The sequence below is a fragment of the Trachurus japonicus genome, chromosome 17 (assembly GCF_045865225.1).
Source record: "Trachurus japonicus isolate A0001 chromosome 17, Traja_1.0".
Taxonomy (NCBI): Eukaryota; Metazoa; Chordata; class Actinopteri; order Carangiformes; family Carangidae; genus Trachurus; species Trachurus japonicus.
In genome coordinates, this window is record NC_140923.1 from 38,329,184 (window position 1) to 38,350,729 (window position 21,546).

At 41.4% G+C, this 21,546-nt stretch overlaps 1 protein-coding gene across 1 annotated transcript; it reads left to right on the forward strand.

Moving 5' to 3' along the window:
- Window positions 1-18,302: 18,302 nt before the first annotated feature.
- klf17 (Kruppel like factor 17) lies at window positions 18,303-20,741 on the forward strand. Its single transcript, XM_085806023.1, has 3 exons — window positions 18,303-18,539; window positions 18,662-19,745; window positions 19,887-20,741. The coding sequence occupies exons 1-3, from the start codon at window positions 18,459-18,461 to the stop codon at window positions 20,060-20,062; spliced, it is 1,341 nt and encodes a 446-aa protein (XP_085662149.1). The 5' UTR covers window positions 18,303-18,458; the 3' UTR covers window positions 20,063-20,741.
- Window positions 20,742-21,546: the final 805 nt, after the last annotated feature.

The window sequence follows — 21,546 nt, forward strand, 5'->3', positions numbered from 1 at the left end:
CAGGTGGCTACTCAAAGATGCGCCGAGAAGTTTTTTTTACTTAAAGCGTAAAGAGTTGATATTCCTGTGTTTATGACACAAACGGTAGCTTTTCCCACTGCACCTGAACACACCGATCACGGCAACTGGGTCTCGCGCGAGACTCCGGGAGACTTTGAATTAGATCTAGTTTTAAAAACATGTCGGCTTGCTTGAAGTAAATAAACTTCTCGGTGCATGTTTGAGTAGCCATCTGATGCTGTCTGTGGAAAAAAAATGCGGCTTTGAGGGCTGGAAACAGCCTAAACAGCGGAACTTACATCCACTCCCATTCATTGCTGCTGTGGCGATGCGCGGACAGACACAACTACCGCAAAACAGGAGCGATTAAACTGAAAATCTTCAGATTCATTCTTTTAGACCTAAAATGATATGAAAATACACCCCTGAGTTGAATTCGCCTGGAATTGTCCTTTAAGGCATCACCTCCTCCCACCACACAGGGGGCAGTCATTGTCTTCAGGATAATATTATAAAAACTATAACACTGTAAGAGTCATGTTGAATAATTAAAAAACTATCATTAATCAATACCAATGCAGCAGAGTCAGATATATCTTCTGTTTTGTATCCCACGTACATGTTTTGGTATTTGGTACATGTTTTGGTATTTGGTACATGTTTTGGTATTTGGTACATGTTTTTCCTTGTGAAATCCTGGTGTCCACATTTCCCACAATTCAACTCACAGCTGACAGTTCGATTAAAGATTCTGGTGTGTTGTGCCAGCAACATCTAATTTAGCCTTGGGCCTCCAGGCTCAAACAGAGATGAATGATAGATAAATGGTAACTATACGCTTTTATGTCACACACATACACCGAGATACACTGGGGTCAACTCTAGGTTCAGTTTTAAACAACACTTTGTCCTGCAGACTGGAGGAGCTAATTACTATACATTCCATTTATATCGGAAGTCTGTATGTGTCAGAAGCCCTGTGATAGGCTGGTGACCTGTCCAGGGTCCAGGTTGTACCCCACCCTTGCCCTATGTCTACTGGGATTGGCCCTCTTATGACACGGCACTGATAAACAGCAAAAACAATGGCTGGATGGACAGATGAATAGATGAATAGATGGATGGACTATAAGTGACTATATCTAACTTCATTAACAGAGCAGCCGTCTTGAATTGTGAGCTCTGGGTTACAGAAAATAAGAGTTGCGATGGAATGCACCATGACACCACCAATAGAGCTGCCACAAATGATTATTTTGGTAATCGACTAGATTTTGTTTTTAATGTCTCCTGTTATGCAGCGTATAATGGGAGCAGACAGATCTTAGGCTGTTTAGGCTATTTACATCCGACAAAAACACTTCTTTTTTTTTTCAGACAAATCTCAGATGGCTATTCACAACATACACCAAGGGGTTTGTTTACTTCTTTGTTTGTAAACATAAGATCCATCCACTCCCATTATACGCTGCTGTGGCGATGCATGTTAATCTTCAGATTAATTCTTTTAGAACTAAAATATTAGGAAACTATAGCTCCAGGTCGAATTTGCCTGGAATTGTCCTTTAAAGCCACAACTGCCCGTGTTGCTCCATAGTGTGTTCTCCAGCTAACAATGTTCAGAGTAGAAAATCTCCTTCCTGTTTACACTGGTATGCATGTAGTGGTGCAGTGTGGTGTACAGTACATTAAACTTGCCAAGCCTTTGAAACAGCTGTCACGAAGATGGGGCTGTTATTAAAGCCATTATGAGATTTAGTCCTTGAACTGCTGCAGGGCCTCCTTCAAACAGAGCCAGAGCCAGTGTTAGATTCTCACATGATGCAGCACACCCTCATGACAGATTCAATCACACACATTCAAGGTACCTACACTAATGCACAAATATGTGCACAAAAAAATTCGGAATTTTCTTTCAGACTGAATTATATGCAGTTGCACATTACATCCAAAACAAAGTTGACTTAGTAGAGAAGAACATCATTGATGATTGGTAGAAATGTATGATAAAAATAAACATTAAGACTCTGACTAAGTCACAGTTCAGCTACAAAACCCCAGAAAAAATTCCGTGCAAATAAGCAGAGATTTTTCAGAACTCTGGACTTTAGTGGCAAGACACAATACTCCAAAACTTTTTATAACTTTTTTTTTTTTTTTTTTGCTAATGTGGACACTGGCTATGTAGCAACTGCAAAACTTTAAAATATTAAATACTTGGTGACATATTCAGTGTTTTCTATATTCTCTGTGGGAATTGTGATTTTGGGAGAGACAGTTCACAGGAGTCTAAAAAGGCTTGAGCTTTTTGTTGGTATGCTACTCAGTACTATATTGTCCTTCTGGGTACGCCCTGCACTCTCTCAATGAAGTAGTTAACTGACTTTTATCTACACTGTCATCAAGAGAAAACCACGGATGCTCCACTGATAATGGAAGGGAGATTTACTTTGTCAACTCATCTTTGGGCACCGGCCATTTTTTTTTTACCGTTTGTTTGTTTTTCTCAGAAAGGCTACTATTTTAGTCTTAATTTCATTTTCCTCTGGCTAATGATTCTCTCTTTTTTTTTTTGTAATTTTCTACGAGCTACAGATTTCCTGACAGGTTAATCCTCTCTGCTGTGTAAACGTCTCGAAAAAACCATGCAGTGGTCTTTGGGTGTTTTAAACAAGGCTTAACTGATACACATTTATCTTTTGGCTTTTCAGATCGGCTTGACAAGTTTTCTAACCCCTAATTTGTCATCATATGTGCTCACTGACTTTGCTAAATACTCCCACCCCCCTCACCTGTCTCACTTAGAGGGGCTAATGGGGTCCACTTCAGATAACTGTTGTTTGACCAAGTCTGCCTCCAACCTTTAATTGTCTGTTCCAACAAGTAAAGCACCAAAAACAAACTTCAGCCAGAGGTAATATGCACTACACTATCAAAGGGCTGCACACACTCATGGACACTGCACAGAAACACACATACATGTAGTTATTGGACTAGTTTTTCACACTGAGTTTTGAATGTGGTAATGGCATTATTTATGAAAACGTGATGACATGTTTTCTGTGTCTGCATCTGCCTAATAAAAATAATTGCATGTTGTGGCTGCTGTGTGTGTGTGTGTGTGTGTGTGTGCGTGTGCGTGTGCGTGCGTTTGTGGGTGGATGTCAGAGTCTGTTTCAGTACAGTCAGTACTTTAATCTGAACATCCCTTCATGCACTGTACTTTGTATTTCTGCATGACTCAACACTTTGTTTGCATGTCTTCAAGAGGCATTTATGTTTTACCAATATTATGCTTTCTTTGTAATCCCTTTTTTGTATTTTGATGATGTAATTTTTTTGGATTTGTTGATAAGATCATGCCATATGATGGAAGACTTGTAAACATGACAGAGCCAATTGACCTGTGCCGTGTTTCTTCCCCTTTTCTGGGTGTCATTGTTTATTTCTAAGCAGATTTCAACAACCCCATGCTCTTTTCCCTTTTTGTATGTGTCTCTAACTATTACTGGTCAGCTCAATGTCACGCAAGTATTGATAGGAACAATTCATGAGGATCCTATTGAGAAAGTTTCTGCTCATCAGCACTCAGTGCTTTGTCATGTCTTCCAAGAATCCTGTGTGTTGATCTGTGTTATCAACTCATCCATATAGTATATGCAGAGGGCTGGACAGTTCTTCACAGCTCTTATCAGACTCTGGCCTCTTGGATTTCGGTTAGAGAGAAGGCGCTATCTCAGCTAGCTTTCTAAGCTGGCTGGGCTGGCTGTGCAGATTAGCAGGGGAGACATTCAGCCACAGGCTACTGACCACTTTAAAAAATGCCCCTCTGCCTCCAGTCAGTCATTGGTTGTTTATCTTTTTAGTTTTTAAAATCAGTTTAATGCTATTTTTTGTTTGTTTGTTTCATTTCGCTCAACTGTTTCTTCTACTTTAACATTTAATATGTTATTTGATTTCATCACTTTTCTGGGGTTAACCTGTTGTAACAGGTGCTGGTTGTTGTCCTTGCCCCTCTGATGGGTGCTTATGTAGATAAACAGGCTTTCTTTCTGCAGAATTAGTTTGGAAAAATGACAAAAAGACACTATCTTTGTGAAAAGAGAATATTATCTCTCTCAGATGCAAATCAAGGCCCACATAAACTGCATTTACACAAACAGGGTGAGGTCTTATCTTTTCATCTTCTCAGACAGGTTCTGTGATGCTTTCAGGAAGCATTTTGTGTCATCATTTATGTTTTCTTTCTTAATGCACATTATACAATACAATGATTTCTCCTTTTTTTTAGGAGATCAGGGGCCATATTTATTAAGCTTCTTAAAATTACACCTACGAACACTGCTAAGAGTTGACTTATGAGTAAAAAAAAATATTTGCTGAAAGCTGCACTATCAAGCGTGTTACACTTTTAGTGAAGTAGGACTGAATCTTACAGGGATAGTCCAGATTTTTTGACGTGGGGTTGTATGAGGTACAAATGGCCATTAAGTATACTACTGGCAGTAGATAATAGGTCTCCATTGAATGAATTGTCCATTTGTGTGTATGTAGCAAACAATTTCCCACAGTCAGAATATCAAATGTCTTCTTTATGCTACAGCACTGAAGCTTCATCAAGTGATATTACGTGCTTGACTGTAGTCCATGTACATGTTGTTTTGAGGAAACCGCCAGAGTGGTTATATAATACAGAAACTGCTGTGACTAGTCTTAATTGTTTTGGCTAAACCTGCAGTTACCACAGTGGAATCACAACTTGGGCATGTTTATAATTAGTGACGTTGCACAATGCACGGCTGCATGTCCAGAGGTGTAGCTGCATAGTGATATTCCAAAATAAAGCATGTTATATAACTCATGTGGTGTATAGTTACTTCAAATTAGGCTTGGTGTTTAGTCAACACAAGACGAATACCTTAAAAATTCAAAACATATCTGATCTGAGTTATTTCTATTGAGGTTTTTAAAATGTGACTCAAGTTCCAGTCATGTGACCACAATAACAACAGTATCTTCATTAGCTGATTCGGAATGAAATGCCATTAGAGGAACCAAAAATTGTATTTGTTGTGATCATAGGTTGTACATAAAGATGGAAGTCCATCACTCAGATTTTGAAGAACAGTTTTAAAGCTCAGAATGAGCTGCTCTGCTGTCCCCATCTCGGCAGCGCCTGACTGCTGAACTCCTGCCAAACTGATAGATGTGGCATTAGTTGAGACATTGTATGCCAACTCATGGCAAGCCTAGGCTCATCCACCTGCCGATCAAAGCAGCTGCAGCCTAAACTATGCAGAACTTTATGACTTCAAATTTAAACTGATGGGTGTTTTCTGCTGTTAAGTTGGATATTTTAACTTGGAGTATATGGGCTTTAACTTCCAGCCTTAAATTGTCATTGGAGAATCTGCAGTTTGTGACACTAATGCACTGGCTTCATTTTTCAGCTTCTGAGGCTCTCCAACTGACAATTTATTGCTATTGATCATCTTGATCACTAGAGAAATGGTTTTGTCTATAAAAGTCAGACAAGAATGAAAATATCTGTTTATAGCACAAATTGTCTGTTTATTTGTCTGACCAACAGTCCAAAATACAAAGATCACTTTATGATAATATTAAACATTGAAAAATGTCATTCATTCAAAAAGCTGAATGAAAAATCACACATTAAGGAAATACACATTGAATCTAAAGGAAGCAATGTGTGTATCCACCCACCCACTCATTAACAGCAAAAGCCACCACTCCAGAGCAGTACGTCACAATTGCTTTACGAGACCACACATTCTGCCAGGGCAGATTGGCAGTTGTTTTGTTTTTTTTCTTATTTTGTTTTCTCCCTTTCTATTGGTTGGGTCCAGAAATGGCGCCTGTGGTTTGCAGATAGTATCGCTCGCTGCAGCCACATGAAGAGAAAGACCAACAGTCAATTACACCATTAGTACTGATGGAGCAGGAGCAGGGAGATGACAGATGGCAGTGATGAAATTAAGTCTGCTGTGTCATTGCTGGCTTGCACACACACACACACACACACACACACACACAAACACAGCACTGATATCACCATGTTCACATGCGTCGATATATTCTTTCACAGAGTTCTCATGAGGTGGAATCATGTACTTCAAGACATTTCACTGATAGTCTGACACATTGGGCAAGTTACTGAAGATTAGAATTAGTCACTGTTACCAGTTAATTCTTTCAAGAGGTAATTTAATCACCTAAATAACTGCTTCATAAAAGAAATTAGTTAACTGGGGAAGTAACTTTTGCATTAGTTTTTTCTTCAGTTTTCTTATTAAAGCAGAAGTAAGCGATCCAGTCGTTTTGGCTAACTTCTTGTCAGCCAATGGAGTTAGCAGTCCCCGCCCTCGTCCCTACGTCACCACATTCATGTGCATCCCTTGGCTGCACACACAGAGAGGACCGCCCCTTTATGCCGTTCTCTCTCCTCATTGGATAAAGGTTGTAGGATACAAGGAAAGTTTTCTCCTCGGCTTACAGCAGAGCAGAGTGACTGACAGACCCGTGTTTCAGACCAAACACTCTATGTAAGTGATTGCCGTCGGAAGACATAACTATTTAAGACTTATATTAACACAAAAATTCCACTTACTTCTGCTTTAATGTAAACACAGGGTGTTATTTTGGTGCCACTGTGGAACAGTGTGGCACAAGATAAGTGTAAAAGTTTATCTATTACAGTACTGTATGCTCAACCCTGAACAGTCCACCATTGTGTGGACTGGTAGTGTTGTGACTTGTGAATTACATCATACCCACCAAGTTAGCCAATCAATAATGTTGCACGATACAGTATAGCAATCCTTTAAAAAAAACTAGATTTAGATATGCTGCAGATAAAATGGGAGGATAGTTGTATCAGTGTGTGACAGTGTCGGTCTGTAGTGCTCTGCTTCTGTTCCTGCCAGTGTAGTGGACATGACCACCGTTTGTCAACAGGGAGGACACACAAAGTGAAATATTGTGTTATTTCATTTACATAGCATCAGCACAAACCCAAGGACACTATAAAAATGTTTTAAACCTGCACAGACCAAGGAGGCAACACGTCCAAGTTGGCAAAGCATCTCATCGAAAGATACTAACCTAGTTAAAGCATTTAAAAAGCCATCCTGCCGAATCTTTCACATTTCACCAGATAGAAACCTGTGGATTCAGGCAACAAGCTGCACTTCACAACAAGTGATCAGCACATCAATCAGGAGGTTTTGCTCCAACAATATTTCGTTGTAAACTGCACAATGACAAATAAAAAAAATCTTAAGCCAAAACCAACTTTTTGTCATAGATAAACTAACCACAAAAAGGGAGTGGTGAAAATACACAATATCTAATATGCAAATCTACATTCAAAACAATTCTGCATTCCTAAACAAACTCCTTGCTCTTCCTTCACTAAGGAAGGGAGCTCCCAGCCTCGTCCCAGTCACTCATCCCACTCTGCTTTCCTTTGTCTCTGCAGGGCAGTTTGGAGGGTGTAATTGGCCGAGCCTGCTCAGGTGAAAGCAGACCTCTTGTCTGGGGACACAAAACCGTCTCTCTGTGTGTCTGCAGCACCGCAAGGTCAAAAGGACATGCTGTGTTCAGTCACACACACACATACACAGATGGTGCCCTCTTCACTCATCCTCGAGCCCCCAACAATCAGTGCAGCTACCTGGGAAAGGTAATTATTTGCTCTCGCGTCTGTCTTCTAGCTTTCAGAGCTCTCAGCTGCCAGGGTTGAAGAGAAACAGAGAGAGGAAAGAGCTTTCACTTCTACGTTGGCTACGTTACAGTTTTTTATGGCTTGTAAAATTATTGTGTTTTACTTAATCTTGTGTTTATGTGTTCATAGCATCCCGCACTCCTTTGCATTCTGCAACCACGACCAAATGCTGTATCCGCCAACATAAGTGTGTTCAGCAGGATGCGCATGTTCACACACTGCAAGTTGCATAAGTGTAAGACAGAACATGATGTAAAAATGACCTGGGACCAGCCAGAAACTGTACCTGGATCTGTCCAAAGGTTCAAAAACAGCATGTGATGGGATTAGCAGCTCATGTGGATATGCGTCACACATCACATTGACGGGGCCTTCCAGTAGCATTGCCCTCACCACAATGTCCTACCAGACCTTGCCAAACCAGAAATGATGAAAGCGGAGGCTGACTCATGAGTCTCTGACTGAGAATGAACAAGCTTAGTTATACGACAATACTGCAAAAGAAAACTCACTTAGTGTTGTAACATTGCTTTTAAAGGGACAACGAAGAGTTTGTATTTGGTTATAAAAAAGTCTCATATTAATGTGGATGAATCTACGTTACCCATACTTGTTAATGGGTCAATTTTCAATAAATAGTTTTGTCCTTATCGTTATTTTGTTATTATTATTTAGTGGTCGGCTCGCCCAGCATTTCCTAGTTTCGGTTTCTCAGACGCTGCCCGGCGGGTCATGGGAATAACGCAGCCGAATCGCAGTTTATGGTCGGAACTACGACGGTATCTGATCGTCTTCGAACCTCCGACTTTCATTCAATGAAAACATTCTTGGCAAATGTTTTCGCTTTCGTCCGTCTTGCGTCGGTCCAAGAATTTCACTGTGCGCGCAGAGGCTCATGGGAACTTTCCAAAACTCCCCGTTGTCCCTTTAATCACCACATATTACCAATGAAATTCCAGTGTACGTAATGAACTTTCAGTTGACAGGAATTGAGGGCGTATTCACACCAGGAAAGTCCGATAGTTCACTTGCTTTGGTGCGGACAAAATTTTTTTTTACTTGGTGCGGTTTGTATTCACATTGCATTTTTTCACAAGCGGATCAACTTTGTAAACAACAGCACGTGTGTCCCACAGTCGCTCAATCATTGGATAAAAATTATCAGCGGGATCTTCCACGAAAAGAGGTCATGAATGAAGGTTTCTTGCTGCCTTTCAATTTGGTAGTATTTCCAGTTGCACCTGTCCTGTGCTTATTCATCACTTGGAGGCTATGTGGCCGTTATGCAGCCGTCCCCGTGAAGGATGGTCAGACAACAAACACACAGACGTCAACATGTGCGTCTGAAGGATGGTGCTCTAAAAAAGAAAAAAAGGACTGCACAGCAAAAAACAAAACATAAAAACATAATCATTCTCTCAGGATGCCGCGTTGCCAATCGGCATAAGCCTAGTCACATTTATTTCTGTTAACGGTTATTAATCGGATAACGACTTAATGTTATCAGTTAAAAAAATTATTAAGAATGTGCATCCTTAACAGCGACGGGTGCGTCCTCTCCAGCATCTGATAAATGTTTTCCACTGACCAAATATCAAGGAGGCAGCTTGCCTATCTGTGCTCCATGTTGACCCACGGCTCATTGTTGATAATTTCCACATTTTCTGACAACAACGGAAGCCTGATGAATCCAAAAAGGCGCTTGGATTTTGCATTTGGTTCGGGAAAGATTCGGTTTGCATTCACACCGTACACGAACCCTGGTGCGGATCAAATAAGTGAACCGAGTCCCACCTGCAGAGGTGGTCTCGGTCCACTTGTTTGATCCGCACCAGAGTCCGCTGGTTTGTATTCACACCTCCCCAAAATGTCCGCACCAGAGGAAAAGTCCGTTTCAAGCGGACCAAACGAGCATGGTGTGAATACGCCCTTAAATACGGTGTGTCGTGTCTTTCTTGCCTAGCATAGAACAAAGCCTGGCATGAGTGGCATTCATCAGCCACTCTGTTGACTCTGCACTGTATATCACTATTGTCTAAATGTGTCTTTATGTGTAAAGAACCCTGCAGTAACTTCCTAGAGGTTAACCAGCAGCACTAGATGATCTGAATGATTATTCCTTACCCTCTGCACTGACCCTAAAGCCTGAAGGTGATGTTGGTGAAAAATTGTTACACAACCATCTCATTTGCACTTTAGGTTGGCTTTGAACTTCCCAACTGGCCAACAAGCATGACTCACAATGTTTGTTGACTATTTATTTCAGGCTCTTTGGCTTAAGTGAAAGAATTGCGGTTTTTTGTACTTTTCATCATCACAGTTGAAGTCACAGTCCAGTTAATGCACCTGGAAAGATCAAGATAAGAATTTCAGAGTTCACCTCAGAAACCTCATCTCTTCTATTCACTGCGTGTATCTGTTTCACTGTGTCCGCATAAACAAAAAATAATGGAAATCTCACTGGAACGGTTCTTCATGCATTTTTTTTTTTTTTACATCATAGTAATACTTAACTAGCTGTTTTTCAACACAGCATACGCTATCTTTCTCCCTTCAGAATATACTGCATGGTAAATATGCAGGTAATGCATCTAATATTCATAATCTTACTGGCACCCAAAAATATATTTATGTACAGTCGGGAATATGTTTAGATTCAAGATTTAACAAGCAAATTTACATCGTTCTGTTTCTGCACATAGAAAACAATCACAATTCTCAAGTCAACACTGACAATGTCTTTTGTTCTTTTCTATATCTGTAAACTGCCAAATTAATGCACTGGCTTTTTTTTTTTTGCAGAAAATTGGAAGAAAAATCTATGGTGGTGCTAGTAGCTGCAGTCCGGCTGTACTCAAAGGGCCTCGCTGTAAGTTTTCTCTTCCGCTGCATGTGGTTTTATGTCAGAAGCAAATGGTGGTTGTCGCTTGAAAAGAGCTTTAGCCATTGTTGTCCTTACGGCCCAAGAATACAATACAAATAACTCCTTTATCTACAACTGTGCCTTTAGCAAAATAGCTCTATTGGCAAGCTAACATACAATGATAATGCTAAAATTCTGATTCTGTCAAAATCACCAAGTTATCTATATGTTAGGTTATCATGCTAAATACAAAGTACAGCCGAGGTGGACAGCCGAGGTGGATGGGAATTTTGTTAGTTTTGCATCCAGTGTGATGGATAAATGTAATTTTGGGTGATGGTGCTTGATAAAAAGTTGCAGTATTATCCAAATTAGAAAAGCAATTTTTTACTATCCCCACATTCCTGCACTAAAAATTTCCATTCATCCCACAGTTCTCAAACACTAATAATGGTAGAGCTACAAGGTTTTAGTGCTAAGCTACGCTGCTAGCAAAAAAAGAAGCAAAATAAACCATCTTATGGAAACTGTACAACAGTGAGCAGGGATCGCCCTCCAAGTCCTGCATATTTCAGTGACATCAGTCTTTTCTAATAGATTTATGATCTGCATGGGTGGCCCCGTCAGCAACTGAACTCCTTACCCCACCACGAGACACCATATTGACACTGAATACACAGTGTGTTATACACAATACATCACCCCTTGGCCTCTCACTCACCCACGATGTGCAGCGGCTTTCTTCAACTTCTCCACGGCCCATGACAGAAGGTAAAACAACGAGGTGTTTCAGAGAGCACTACGTCATTTGACATCCATCACAGATATTTGAAGTTCTCTTGATTGCTATGCTTGCGACTTTCTGAAACGTTTAACAGGTTGGATTAATCATCATCATTGAGCTCTCAGGCCTGACACTGAAGTGGTTCCCAGGATTTTTTCCTAGGTAATCACGTCCCTATACAACATATACTGAGAGGTTTGGTCTCACCAAGTTTCTCATGCTTTGGTCTGAGGATGAAACCAGTGCCCATGTGGTCTAACAGCGAGAAGGGCATGCGTAATATGATTCACACACATGCAGAAATGAACACCATTATGTGTTAAATAATAACCAAAAACGTCAAGTTACAAACACACAACAATGGATGCTATTTTGTCCCTTTGTCATGTGTCTCTCTAGAGTATCACCACTGGTGAGGACAGAAACGCAGCTCAGTGACTGAAAGATGAGCTAAGTGGAGCAGCCAACAGGGATGAAGAGCGATCGCTTATTGCCTAAGAGCATGAGGATTGCTCCTGAACAGAATATAGGCATTATGCAGCAACAGCAACCCTAAACCCTCTCACTGTTTTAGCACACAATGTTTCTCCCGTTACCTCTTTAATGACGCCTCTATTGTCAGACATTTTCTTTAAACAGAAACCCACTTGTAATGATATAAGCCGGCTATTTATGGCACAAAGTTGGACGACTAACAGCGGTGTCAGGTCCCTGAGTTTATGACCAGGTCTTGTGTTTCCTGACCTTTATAGAATAGAATAGAATAGAATAGAATGTTTCTTGTTTGCTTCAAATACATCCTGTGTTATCAAAATTAATTTGCAATGATTCTGGGTATATACCAAAAGAAGGAACATTTAATTTAAACATTTGTTTATCTGCACTGACACTCTACATTAGTGTTCAATAGAAACTGTGACTTGTTAGTGTTGACTGATTGCTGTGAGTGTGATAGCCTGGCCAGCTCTACAACAGCAGATTTAAAAGACTCAACACACAAACATACACACACTAACACACCCATGGGAATCTCAGCAGTGTTGTGTTGTCCTAAATCAAAAACTACTGGTTTGCCCTCATGGGAAATTTCTATGATCACAATAACATTCTCACATTACTTTTACTTTGACAGTAAGCTTGTTAAAGCTTACATTGCATACATTGTACTAGTGTTCATAAACTGTTGTATGATATTATTCAGTCCACAGTAGCTACAACAAGAATATCACTGTGTCTCCTTACATCACTTGGTCTCCAATGGCAGTCGGCCACTGCCATGGGAAACAGCCAATATCTTTTTTAAAAAAAAACCCTCAACCTAGACTTATGAGTGGGAAAGCATCTTTAATTCTTTTTTATTTAAACATCATGTCATTATATTGTATTTGATGCCAACTACTGCAAGCTCTAAGTAACTGTACCCAAATAAAATTGCAAATTAATGTGAAAGTAAATTTCAGTTTGGGAAAAGTTGGTGTTCCAGAAAGACCTGGTTAAGACGGGTTTCAAATAAGAATAAAATGGTTTCACTTGGCTTCTCTGCTGTGTGCGACCTTTTGATGTTATGCAAATTTTGTGTGGTTTGACACTGCACTCCCACTTGTATTTCAAAGGTAAAAACTATCTGCATGAGAAGCCTGGCTGCCTGTCTCATGTCTGCCAGAGAATGGGAAGAACCGGTCACACGTTTGGCTTCAAGGTACAAACTAATTGTGCTTCCAATCTAGAAATGTTCGGTTTCTTTTGGTGCAACAGTTTATATAAACTTATCTCAAATTGTTGCCCCATAGTGCAGTTTCGTTGTGATATTTGCTCAACTTTTCAATTAGATGTCAATCTCCCCAGAGAATATTGTATGCACTTCCTGTCATCCTGTATTGGTATTTTCCTGACTCTGCTCTTATTCTCATGCTTTTGGCAGATTTATTGATAATGTGCCATCCCTTTAAGTGTCTCACTAAAGTTATTGTGGTCTCTGTCCAAAAAGCAACTGTCAACTTGTTCTCCAAACCTTCAGCACACTGCCATGGGAAACGTATCACACACACTCACACACACACAAAAGATGTCCCAACAGGTGGAACAGGTAGCCAAATGGCCCTTTAGGTAAGCTGGTATAGGCAGAATGGGCCGACTCTCAGCTGCTGCTACAGGCTAATATGAAGAAATAAAGAGCTGAAACTGAGACAGAAAGAAGTGAGACTGGTTCTTTCCAGTGCACTTGAATAAAGTGCTAGATCAGGTAGAATAACAGCTGCTGGCCTTCAAGTTGGTATTTATGTGCTCAAAATCACATCTTATGGTCCTGTGTGAAAATACAACAATTACAGTTCTGAAAAAAATAAAATTGCAGAGTAATTTTTTTCAAGATACTACTTTTCTATATGTAGTGTCACACAACATATATTGTCATGAAATAGCAGAAGTGACAAGGATATTGAAAAAATTACACATTTAGCATTTTTTCTTTATCTCAGGAGTGTATCCTGTATTTTATTGTCGCATAACTGTCGGACATCTCATTCACTCCACTGACAATGAATTGCCAGTATCTAAACAGATCCATTTTGCTTGTTGTTAAAGACGCTCAAGCTACCAATTGAGCGCTAAATAAATATAGAATATAAAAAAATGAGTCATATGTCTGCCAAACACAAGTAATCCAACTGCAATATTCGGGAAACTGCTTCATAAAGTTGGACACATTGCTCATATTGTACATCTTAAATCATAATGAACCTCCTTTGATTAAGTGTTCATTTCTGAATCTCTGCACTTCTTGATATATTTGCATGTGTGCAGACAGACAGACAGACAGACAGACAGACAGACAGACTATTGCTGTGTTTACACCTGGTGTCCACAGTGCTGCAGAGTTTTCAATCGGTTGCTTAAAAGTGAACCTTTTGGAAATGCTGTCTTACATGGGCAAAAACAAGACAACATTTTTGAAAGTTATGACATGGATACCTACAGTATGGTCAAATTACAACTTCCTGGATTGGTGAGCTCAAGTTTTAACTTTGACACTTTTTAAAAGTATTTTTGGGGCTTTTAATGCCTTTAATTGATAGCACAGTCAAGAGAGACAGGAAATGGGGAGGCAGAGAGGGGGAATGACATGCAGGAAAGGGTCGCCTGCAGTGAGGACTATAGCCTCAACGTGGGGCAGCAGCTCTACCAAGGGAGCTAAACGCTGCCCCTAACTTTGACACTTTGACACTTTTCTGGTAACGGTGCTACAGCACAAGAAGCACCAAACAGTTCTCTTGAAACCAGGTTTTATGTAAAGCCCAATAAGAGCTGGTACTTGAGGCTTGAGATAGATAGATGTGTATGTGTTTATAAAACAAAAAGCTTCCAAATGACTTGAGACTAAACATGACTCTCAGATTGAGTTGTGATAAGTAAAAAGGGACAAAATCAATAAGACATTGATTATGATAGTAATTATATAGTGACTTTTGTAGAGTGTACAAACAGTGATGAATCACTCTTAGTCTGTGTATCACTCTTCTCAGCGGGTCGTCGTTACTGCTCCGGCTCCTAATTATTTCTGATCCTGATCACACACACTCGATGTGTAAATCAGTCAACATTGTGCTAAGTATGTGCCAACCTGATCTCATTAGGCTAGCAGCTAGCTGCTAATGGCTTCATTAGTGCTGAGTGCTGCTAAACCATTTAATCACAATGAGCTTCACCTACTGGAAAAGAGATAAACCATTTAGCTGAACCCTATAGCAGGCCAATTATCTTTTGTTTGATCGGAGTGGCTTCATTTACATATGGGATTATGGTAAATCATTCCAACTCACTGCATTTTACACATATTGGATGTTTTTGTATCAAAGCGCATGGAACTGATTTCTAACACAGTGTGGGTGAACATAATCAAACATAATCACTGAAAAGGCATCTCTCTTTTCTACATTTATGTTTACCAGATGAATAAATATCAGTAGATGAATAAAAGAGGAATAATACATCTAAAACCAAATGACTTTAAATTGATAACTCCTGCAGTTATTTATCAGCCCACATCCCTTCTAATCCAGTTCAGTCTGGTCAGCCATAAAGAGTCTCCCAGTCTTCCCACTCAGACTGTTTGACTCAACAGGCGTCAAACTCTGGCCTCAGGAAGAGCAGAATTACTGATTACAGGGCCTCGGGCTGCTGTTGTTGCTTTTCTTCTTTCCCATGATTCTTCTCGTCGGTTTGCGTTTGTTCTTGCTTCCCCTGCTCCCCACCTCCTTTTGATATCTTTCTGGAAGGTAAGTAGCCCGTCTCCGTGCTGTCGTTGGACGTTCTTTTTTCTCCCTCTCTCTCTCTCTCTCTCTAATCACTTTGTTGCTTTTTCATGCCATGCACGACGGCGTATTTATCCAAGATAAAAGTTGGGTTTCCCCTCACTTTGTGGGTGATGAGGATAATTGCCATTAGTGTGTTTGTGTGAGTGTGTGTATGTGTGTGTGTTTGTCCACATTCTGCTAAGTAGATTGTTCCTGGTTGTTCTGAGCTATACAGCTACTGATTGGAGAGGAACACACAAACAGCACAATGGTCATGTGCTCCAGGTCCCCAATGTTCTGCTGTCGGAGTCCTGTGAAAAATTTCCTGTGTCTGTTTGAGCATCAAAGCAAAATGTGAAATAGGACCTGTGAGACGCTGACTCATTTGTTTTCTCATAATGATGGAGGAGAACGTCATTTCGCCAGTGTCGAATCAAAGAAGGCAGAGACGAGAACAGATGAGGTTCAAAGATGGAGTTCGAGAAGCCCACTAACACATCTGATTGTCAATCCAAGAGTCAAGATAATGAAACAAAGCTACAAGACAGAAATGTGTTTCTAATGGAGAAACAGTTAAACAAGAAGAGAAAACAGGCTTTTATTGTGAGGAAACATTTGAGGAGATAAGTTGGTTTTCTGTCTGTGTGCTTGACTGTAATCTTCAGTTACTCTGTTTAGAAAACACTCAAGCTGGAAGACTTCCTCCTTTTTAGAGAGGAAAGAGACAAAAGAAGAAACCTGAGCCCAGGGCCATTCTTTATCTGTATCTGTCTCTCTCCTCTTGGCCAGTTGGTTTTTACATGACCTGAGTTTGATGGAACAAGATAGAGGAAGGCTTTCTCTGCATCGGAGCTCACAATGTGTCTTTTAGAGGGATTTTTCAGGTACAGTAAAACAAAAAAAGCACAAAATGTTCACGAAACGTCAGTCAGCGGTAGCGAGGGCTGCATCACGTCTGCATCCTCAGTCCCTCCAGCTGAAGGTGACTACAGAGTGAAAGTAGAGGAAGCAAGTGTCTAGTTTTCCTCAGGAAACAGAGTCCATTTCCACTTGGCGCAGGGACAGAACCGGAATTTGTCCTGCGTAAGCCCGGCGGTGTTAAATATAGCCGGGTATAAAGGGAGAGAGCTGCAGGATGCTGCCTGTCACAACACCTGCAGGAGCTCAGGCAGAGGCAGAGAGAGACGCATTTGCATGAGTTTCTTTGGCTTTTATTGTAGTTTGGAGAGTTTACAGTAAATCAGACACAGATCAGATATGAGTTGTTGTGTTACTGTGGTTAAGTTGTTACATTTTATGTAAAAAAAAAAATAAATAAATAAAAAGAGGGAGGGGGTTAAAGAAAGAAATAAGTTTTTGGGAATTTGGCTTTTGCAATATAGGCAATTTATTTTCCTAACTCTAGTTTATGTGTAAAAAAAATAATCCTTTCTATTCAACCTTTCATTTTTTCTTTTACTTTTGTTTGACAAAATCAGTCCCAAACACACAACGTGTTACATGCTGGTTTAGGTAAGATAAACCAGTCACTGTTTAAACCCATTTTAGCCTGTTAAGTCATGGTGTTACAGCTGCAGCATCAGGAAGAGCAAAGTCCTTCACAGTCAGTTTCAGAATCATGTCGATAAACAGTTCTTCTTCAATTATAATGTTAAGGATTTGAATGTGTCAACCATCACTGTGTTTTGAACTGAGAGACTGTCCACAAGCTGAACCACTAACTGTCTCCAAAGTCAAACGAAAGTCTGATATTGTCCCTCTCTTTTTAAGTCTTGTCCTGTCCTGTCGGTTGTTCTCCACTATCGAGAGCCATCCACCTGTACATTACCATAGCAATGACTGCAGGCGACATCACGGGGCAGTTGTGGGGGGGGGCATCATTAAGAAACATGTAGTCCTTTGTTGACATCCAGATTAACAGGTTGTTTCGATGTGTCGCCTCTTCACACCTCTGTGTTTGTGTGAAACGTGCAGGGATCAAGTCGGGGCAAATTAATAATGTGTTTGTGTACCTATGTGTGCGCGCGCATTTGTGTTTGAGGGGTGAATGACACTGAAGAGACTCCTTCTCTGCAAAATAAATGTCTGTCAGGGAGAGCGAGACAATCTGTTGCATTCCAGAAAATATCATGTATGATTTTGTTTTTATATATTTCAAGAAAATGCATACTTAAACACCAACTGAGAGCTGCAGGTAAATTAAAGGACCTTTTACGCCCTGGAGTTCAGCTCCTGTCCTCGTGAATAGTGCCAGGTTCAGTATCGCCCCCTGTATCTGCCTCTAGCAACATGTGGTTGATGTGGTTTCCCATCGCCGAGTTAAACACCTTCATTCATACACCTCTACGTAAATCAAGGTAAAAACATGCAGTGAGAAAACGTGTATATTGTATTAAATTAAACCATAAATCTACTACTACTTGCAGATAAATGTATATCCATTCACCAGCTCAATCACATCAATTTTTTGTTTGGTAACATACCAGGTGCTTGACGCACCTGAATGTGTTCCATGTGTTTGCAGTGCTGGGCGCCGCGGTGGGGGAGCAGCAGTGCAGGAGCGTGAGTGCGTGTTGGGGGAGGAGCAGAGGAAGAAGCCACGCCCCCCGGAGAGAGGCGCAGGAGCTATAAGAGTCTCCGTCAGCTCTGTTGATAATTACATCCTGAATCCTGGAACGATCCTCAGCTGCCACGACGCTTTATGGACAAACAGGACAGAGTGTGTTCTCAGTGACGGTGTCTTGAGTTGTTGCTTGTGTGTTCAGAGCAGACAGCATGGCCGTGGCTGAGGCTTTGATGCCTGTCGTGACTTCATTTCCAAGTGTTCAAAGCATGGAGGGAAAACACTTTGACAACGTAAGTAGAGGACTCAGCGTTTGGAGATTGTAGATGTTTGTGGCCGGTAAAGAGTTCAGATAGGCTGATGTTGACAGATATGAGGCTAACTTTGTGTTTTTTTTTCCTCCGCTCCCCTACAGTTGTGCAAAATGGATGATTGTGCGCGGAGCAGCGCAACAGGTGGCGCAGACAACCCGCTCATTGAGGTGGAGTTCAGCATCGTGCGGTCTCCTGCTCTGCCTCCCAGAGACGAGGACGAGCTGGGGAAGTTCTTGGACCTCGAGTTCATTTTGTCAAACACCGTCAGCTCCGACGTGGTGAGCCCCAGCAGCATTTCTCCACCTCAGCAGCAGCAGCAGTGCGCGTATTCTCTGCCGGAGTCTCCGGAGAGCTGCACCGGCGGTTCGGTCCCAGACTACAGCGACCACCCCTCCCCTCACCTGGCCACACAGAGCTACCACAGCCCGGTCCGCAGTCTCATGGCGGAGCTCCTCACGCCAGACATGACCTACCCGGGAGAGAGTTCTCCGGACAATACAGGCAAGCCGGGAGACGGGCGGGACTACACCGAGCTGCGAGCGCTGAACCCGGTCCCCATCCCAGCTGCTCCCGCTCACCACCAACTGGCATCATCCCCACCGCCGCTTGGATACAAAATTAAAAGCGAGCCTGTGGGTCAGTCTTGCATGGTGGCAGCTGGTGGGGACTTCATGGGACAGATGTTTGATAAGCCCCAGCTGCGCACTATGCACCCAGCAGCTTTTACGCACCACCACGCATCAGTTCCAAATGGGTACACCATGCAGCACCCTTCTCCTCAGGGACGCTCAGACTGTCATCTGGCACAGATGAGCTCTCACCCTCATCCCAATCAACACCATCATCTCCACAGCCAGTACATGAACGCGCCAGTATACCAGCCACAGTACACGCACCAGAGCGTGCCACAACAGTTTCAGGGACAGTACAACATGCACAGAGAGCCGGTGCACGTTCACCAGCAGCATCATCCGGCCTCTTTGCAGGGGATGATGCTCACTCCTCCCTCGTCGCCGTCGTTGCTGGAGTTTTACGGGCAGGAAGAGGTGGGGAGCATCAAGCAAAAGCGAGGACGCAGGACATGGGCCAGAAAACGCGCAGCGACGCACAACTGCGAGTTTCCAGGCTGTGGGAAAACCTACACCAAGAGCTCTCACCTCAAAGCCCACATGAGGACACACACAGGTGAGCACATTTACTCCAGATTTTGAGGCCCAGTGCCTGATTTTCTTTTGATTTTTTTCTTTTCTTTTCTTTTAGATGTGTGATGTTTGGTCATATAAAACCTGCAGAATCTAATCAAACTCATTTCCTTGTGTCTCTCAGGTGAAAAGCCGTACCACTGTAACTGGGAAGGCTGTGGCTGGAAGTTTGCGAGGTCAGATGAGCTGACCCGTCACTTCAGGAAACACACTGGACACAGGCCCTTTCAGTGTCACCTCTGCGAGCGTGCGTTCTCTCGCTCGGATCATTTGGCTCTGCATATGAAGAGGCACATGTAGGCCAACACTGACCCTATGGACATGTTGTTTGTATGTAAATCCATCACGGGGTTGGTGGTCACCATCCCATAGAAGCACAGGCTGCCCCTTCACTGCTGGACTCTTTGTGCACCTGGCCAAAACCAGTAAAACTAAAAGCTCCTGTAGGGACTTTAGTAAGTGCAGTGCCTTGGCATCCATAGGTCACTTCATGGCATCTGATCCCATGTTGTGTCACAATTTCACTCCTGTGGAAACAAGTTATGCTGGTGGTTTTTAAAAAATGATCAAGTCTCAATCAGAAAAGATAAAACACTGGTGTTTTTTGTACATATCTGTGAATATGTGAATTTTGGCTAAATTATAGTAGTTTGGTATTTAAGATGACTCCTGACCGTCTCTTTTATAAGTTATTGATTGTTGGTGAGTGCCTTGACAAGACTGTATCTGTTTCCCAAAGAGGAAGACTCGCTGTGGGCAGGACCCATTGTACATATGTAAATTGTATTTTTGTAATGTTTACATCTTACGTCTTTGATACTACTCAAAATCAGGTCAGGGTTTTTATTGAGATTTTTTTTTTAAATTCTATTTTCTTACAGTTTTTTTTAAGTATACCCAATATTTTCTAGATTTGCTAAGCATTGTGGGCCAGACCTACATTTCTTTGGTTTAGTGAAGGTATGCTTGAGCAGTGTCAGGTTCAAATTCAGGTACTACAACTCTTATTTGGTTGTTTTGATCAAGTGTCAATACACATCACTCCATGCTCAGTGTTTTTAGGGACACAACACTTTGTATTTTGCTATGGAAAAGAATGAAGAAATTGCAATTGTGAAAGTGTTGTACTTGAACAGAACTGCCTCTCAGATGTCTTGTTCACCAAGATCGCTACTGTTTTTATGTACTCTAAGGGCTCAAAAATTAAAAAAAAAAGTACTTTTGCAAATATACCTGTCATTGCCTCTTTTCAGCCACCCACAATTCACTCAACTCTACATTCATGCAAATGATAGCACAGTCCGCTCCTGTCTTTGCATGAAGGCGTAAAAAAAAAAAAATACAACATGCTTCAACTTGATAACTTAAATGTGCTTACAGGAGAGATTAAGAAATAAATATTGAGTGGAATGTGATAATCAGAAATCTTTCAGCAGGGCTTTATGGAACCAGTGATGTATAATCGTTGAGACTGTCTACAACAATAAAGTGATGTTTGGACATTTTGTAACGTTGGAGTCACCCACCAGACCAGTTTGTGCTGCTGCTTATCAAAGACTGCCCTCTAATGTTCACTCGTATAACAACATTTGCCCACAGTTTTCAGTTTCAATTTAGTTGGATTAACCACTGACCACTACATATCCAACTGTGGAAACGACAATAGACTAAGGAATCTAAAGAGTTAAGTTTCAGTTATATAATCTAAATTCAGTGCTCTGGCCAGACATGCACTGACATAGCATGCTGTGTAGGGGCCACTCACTCCTTCTGCTCACAAAGAC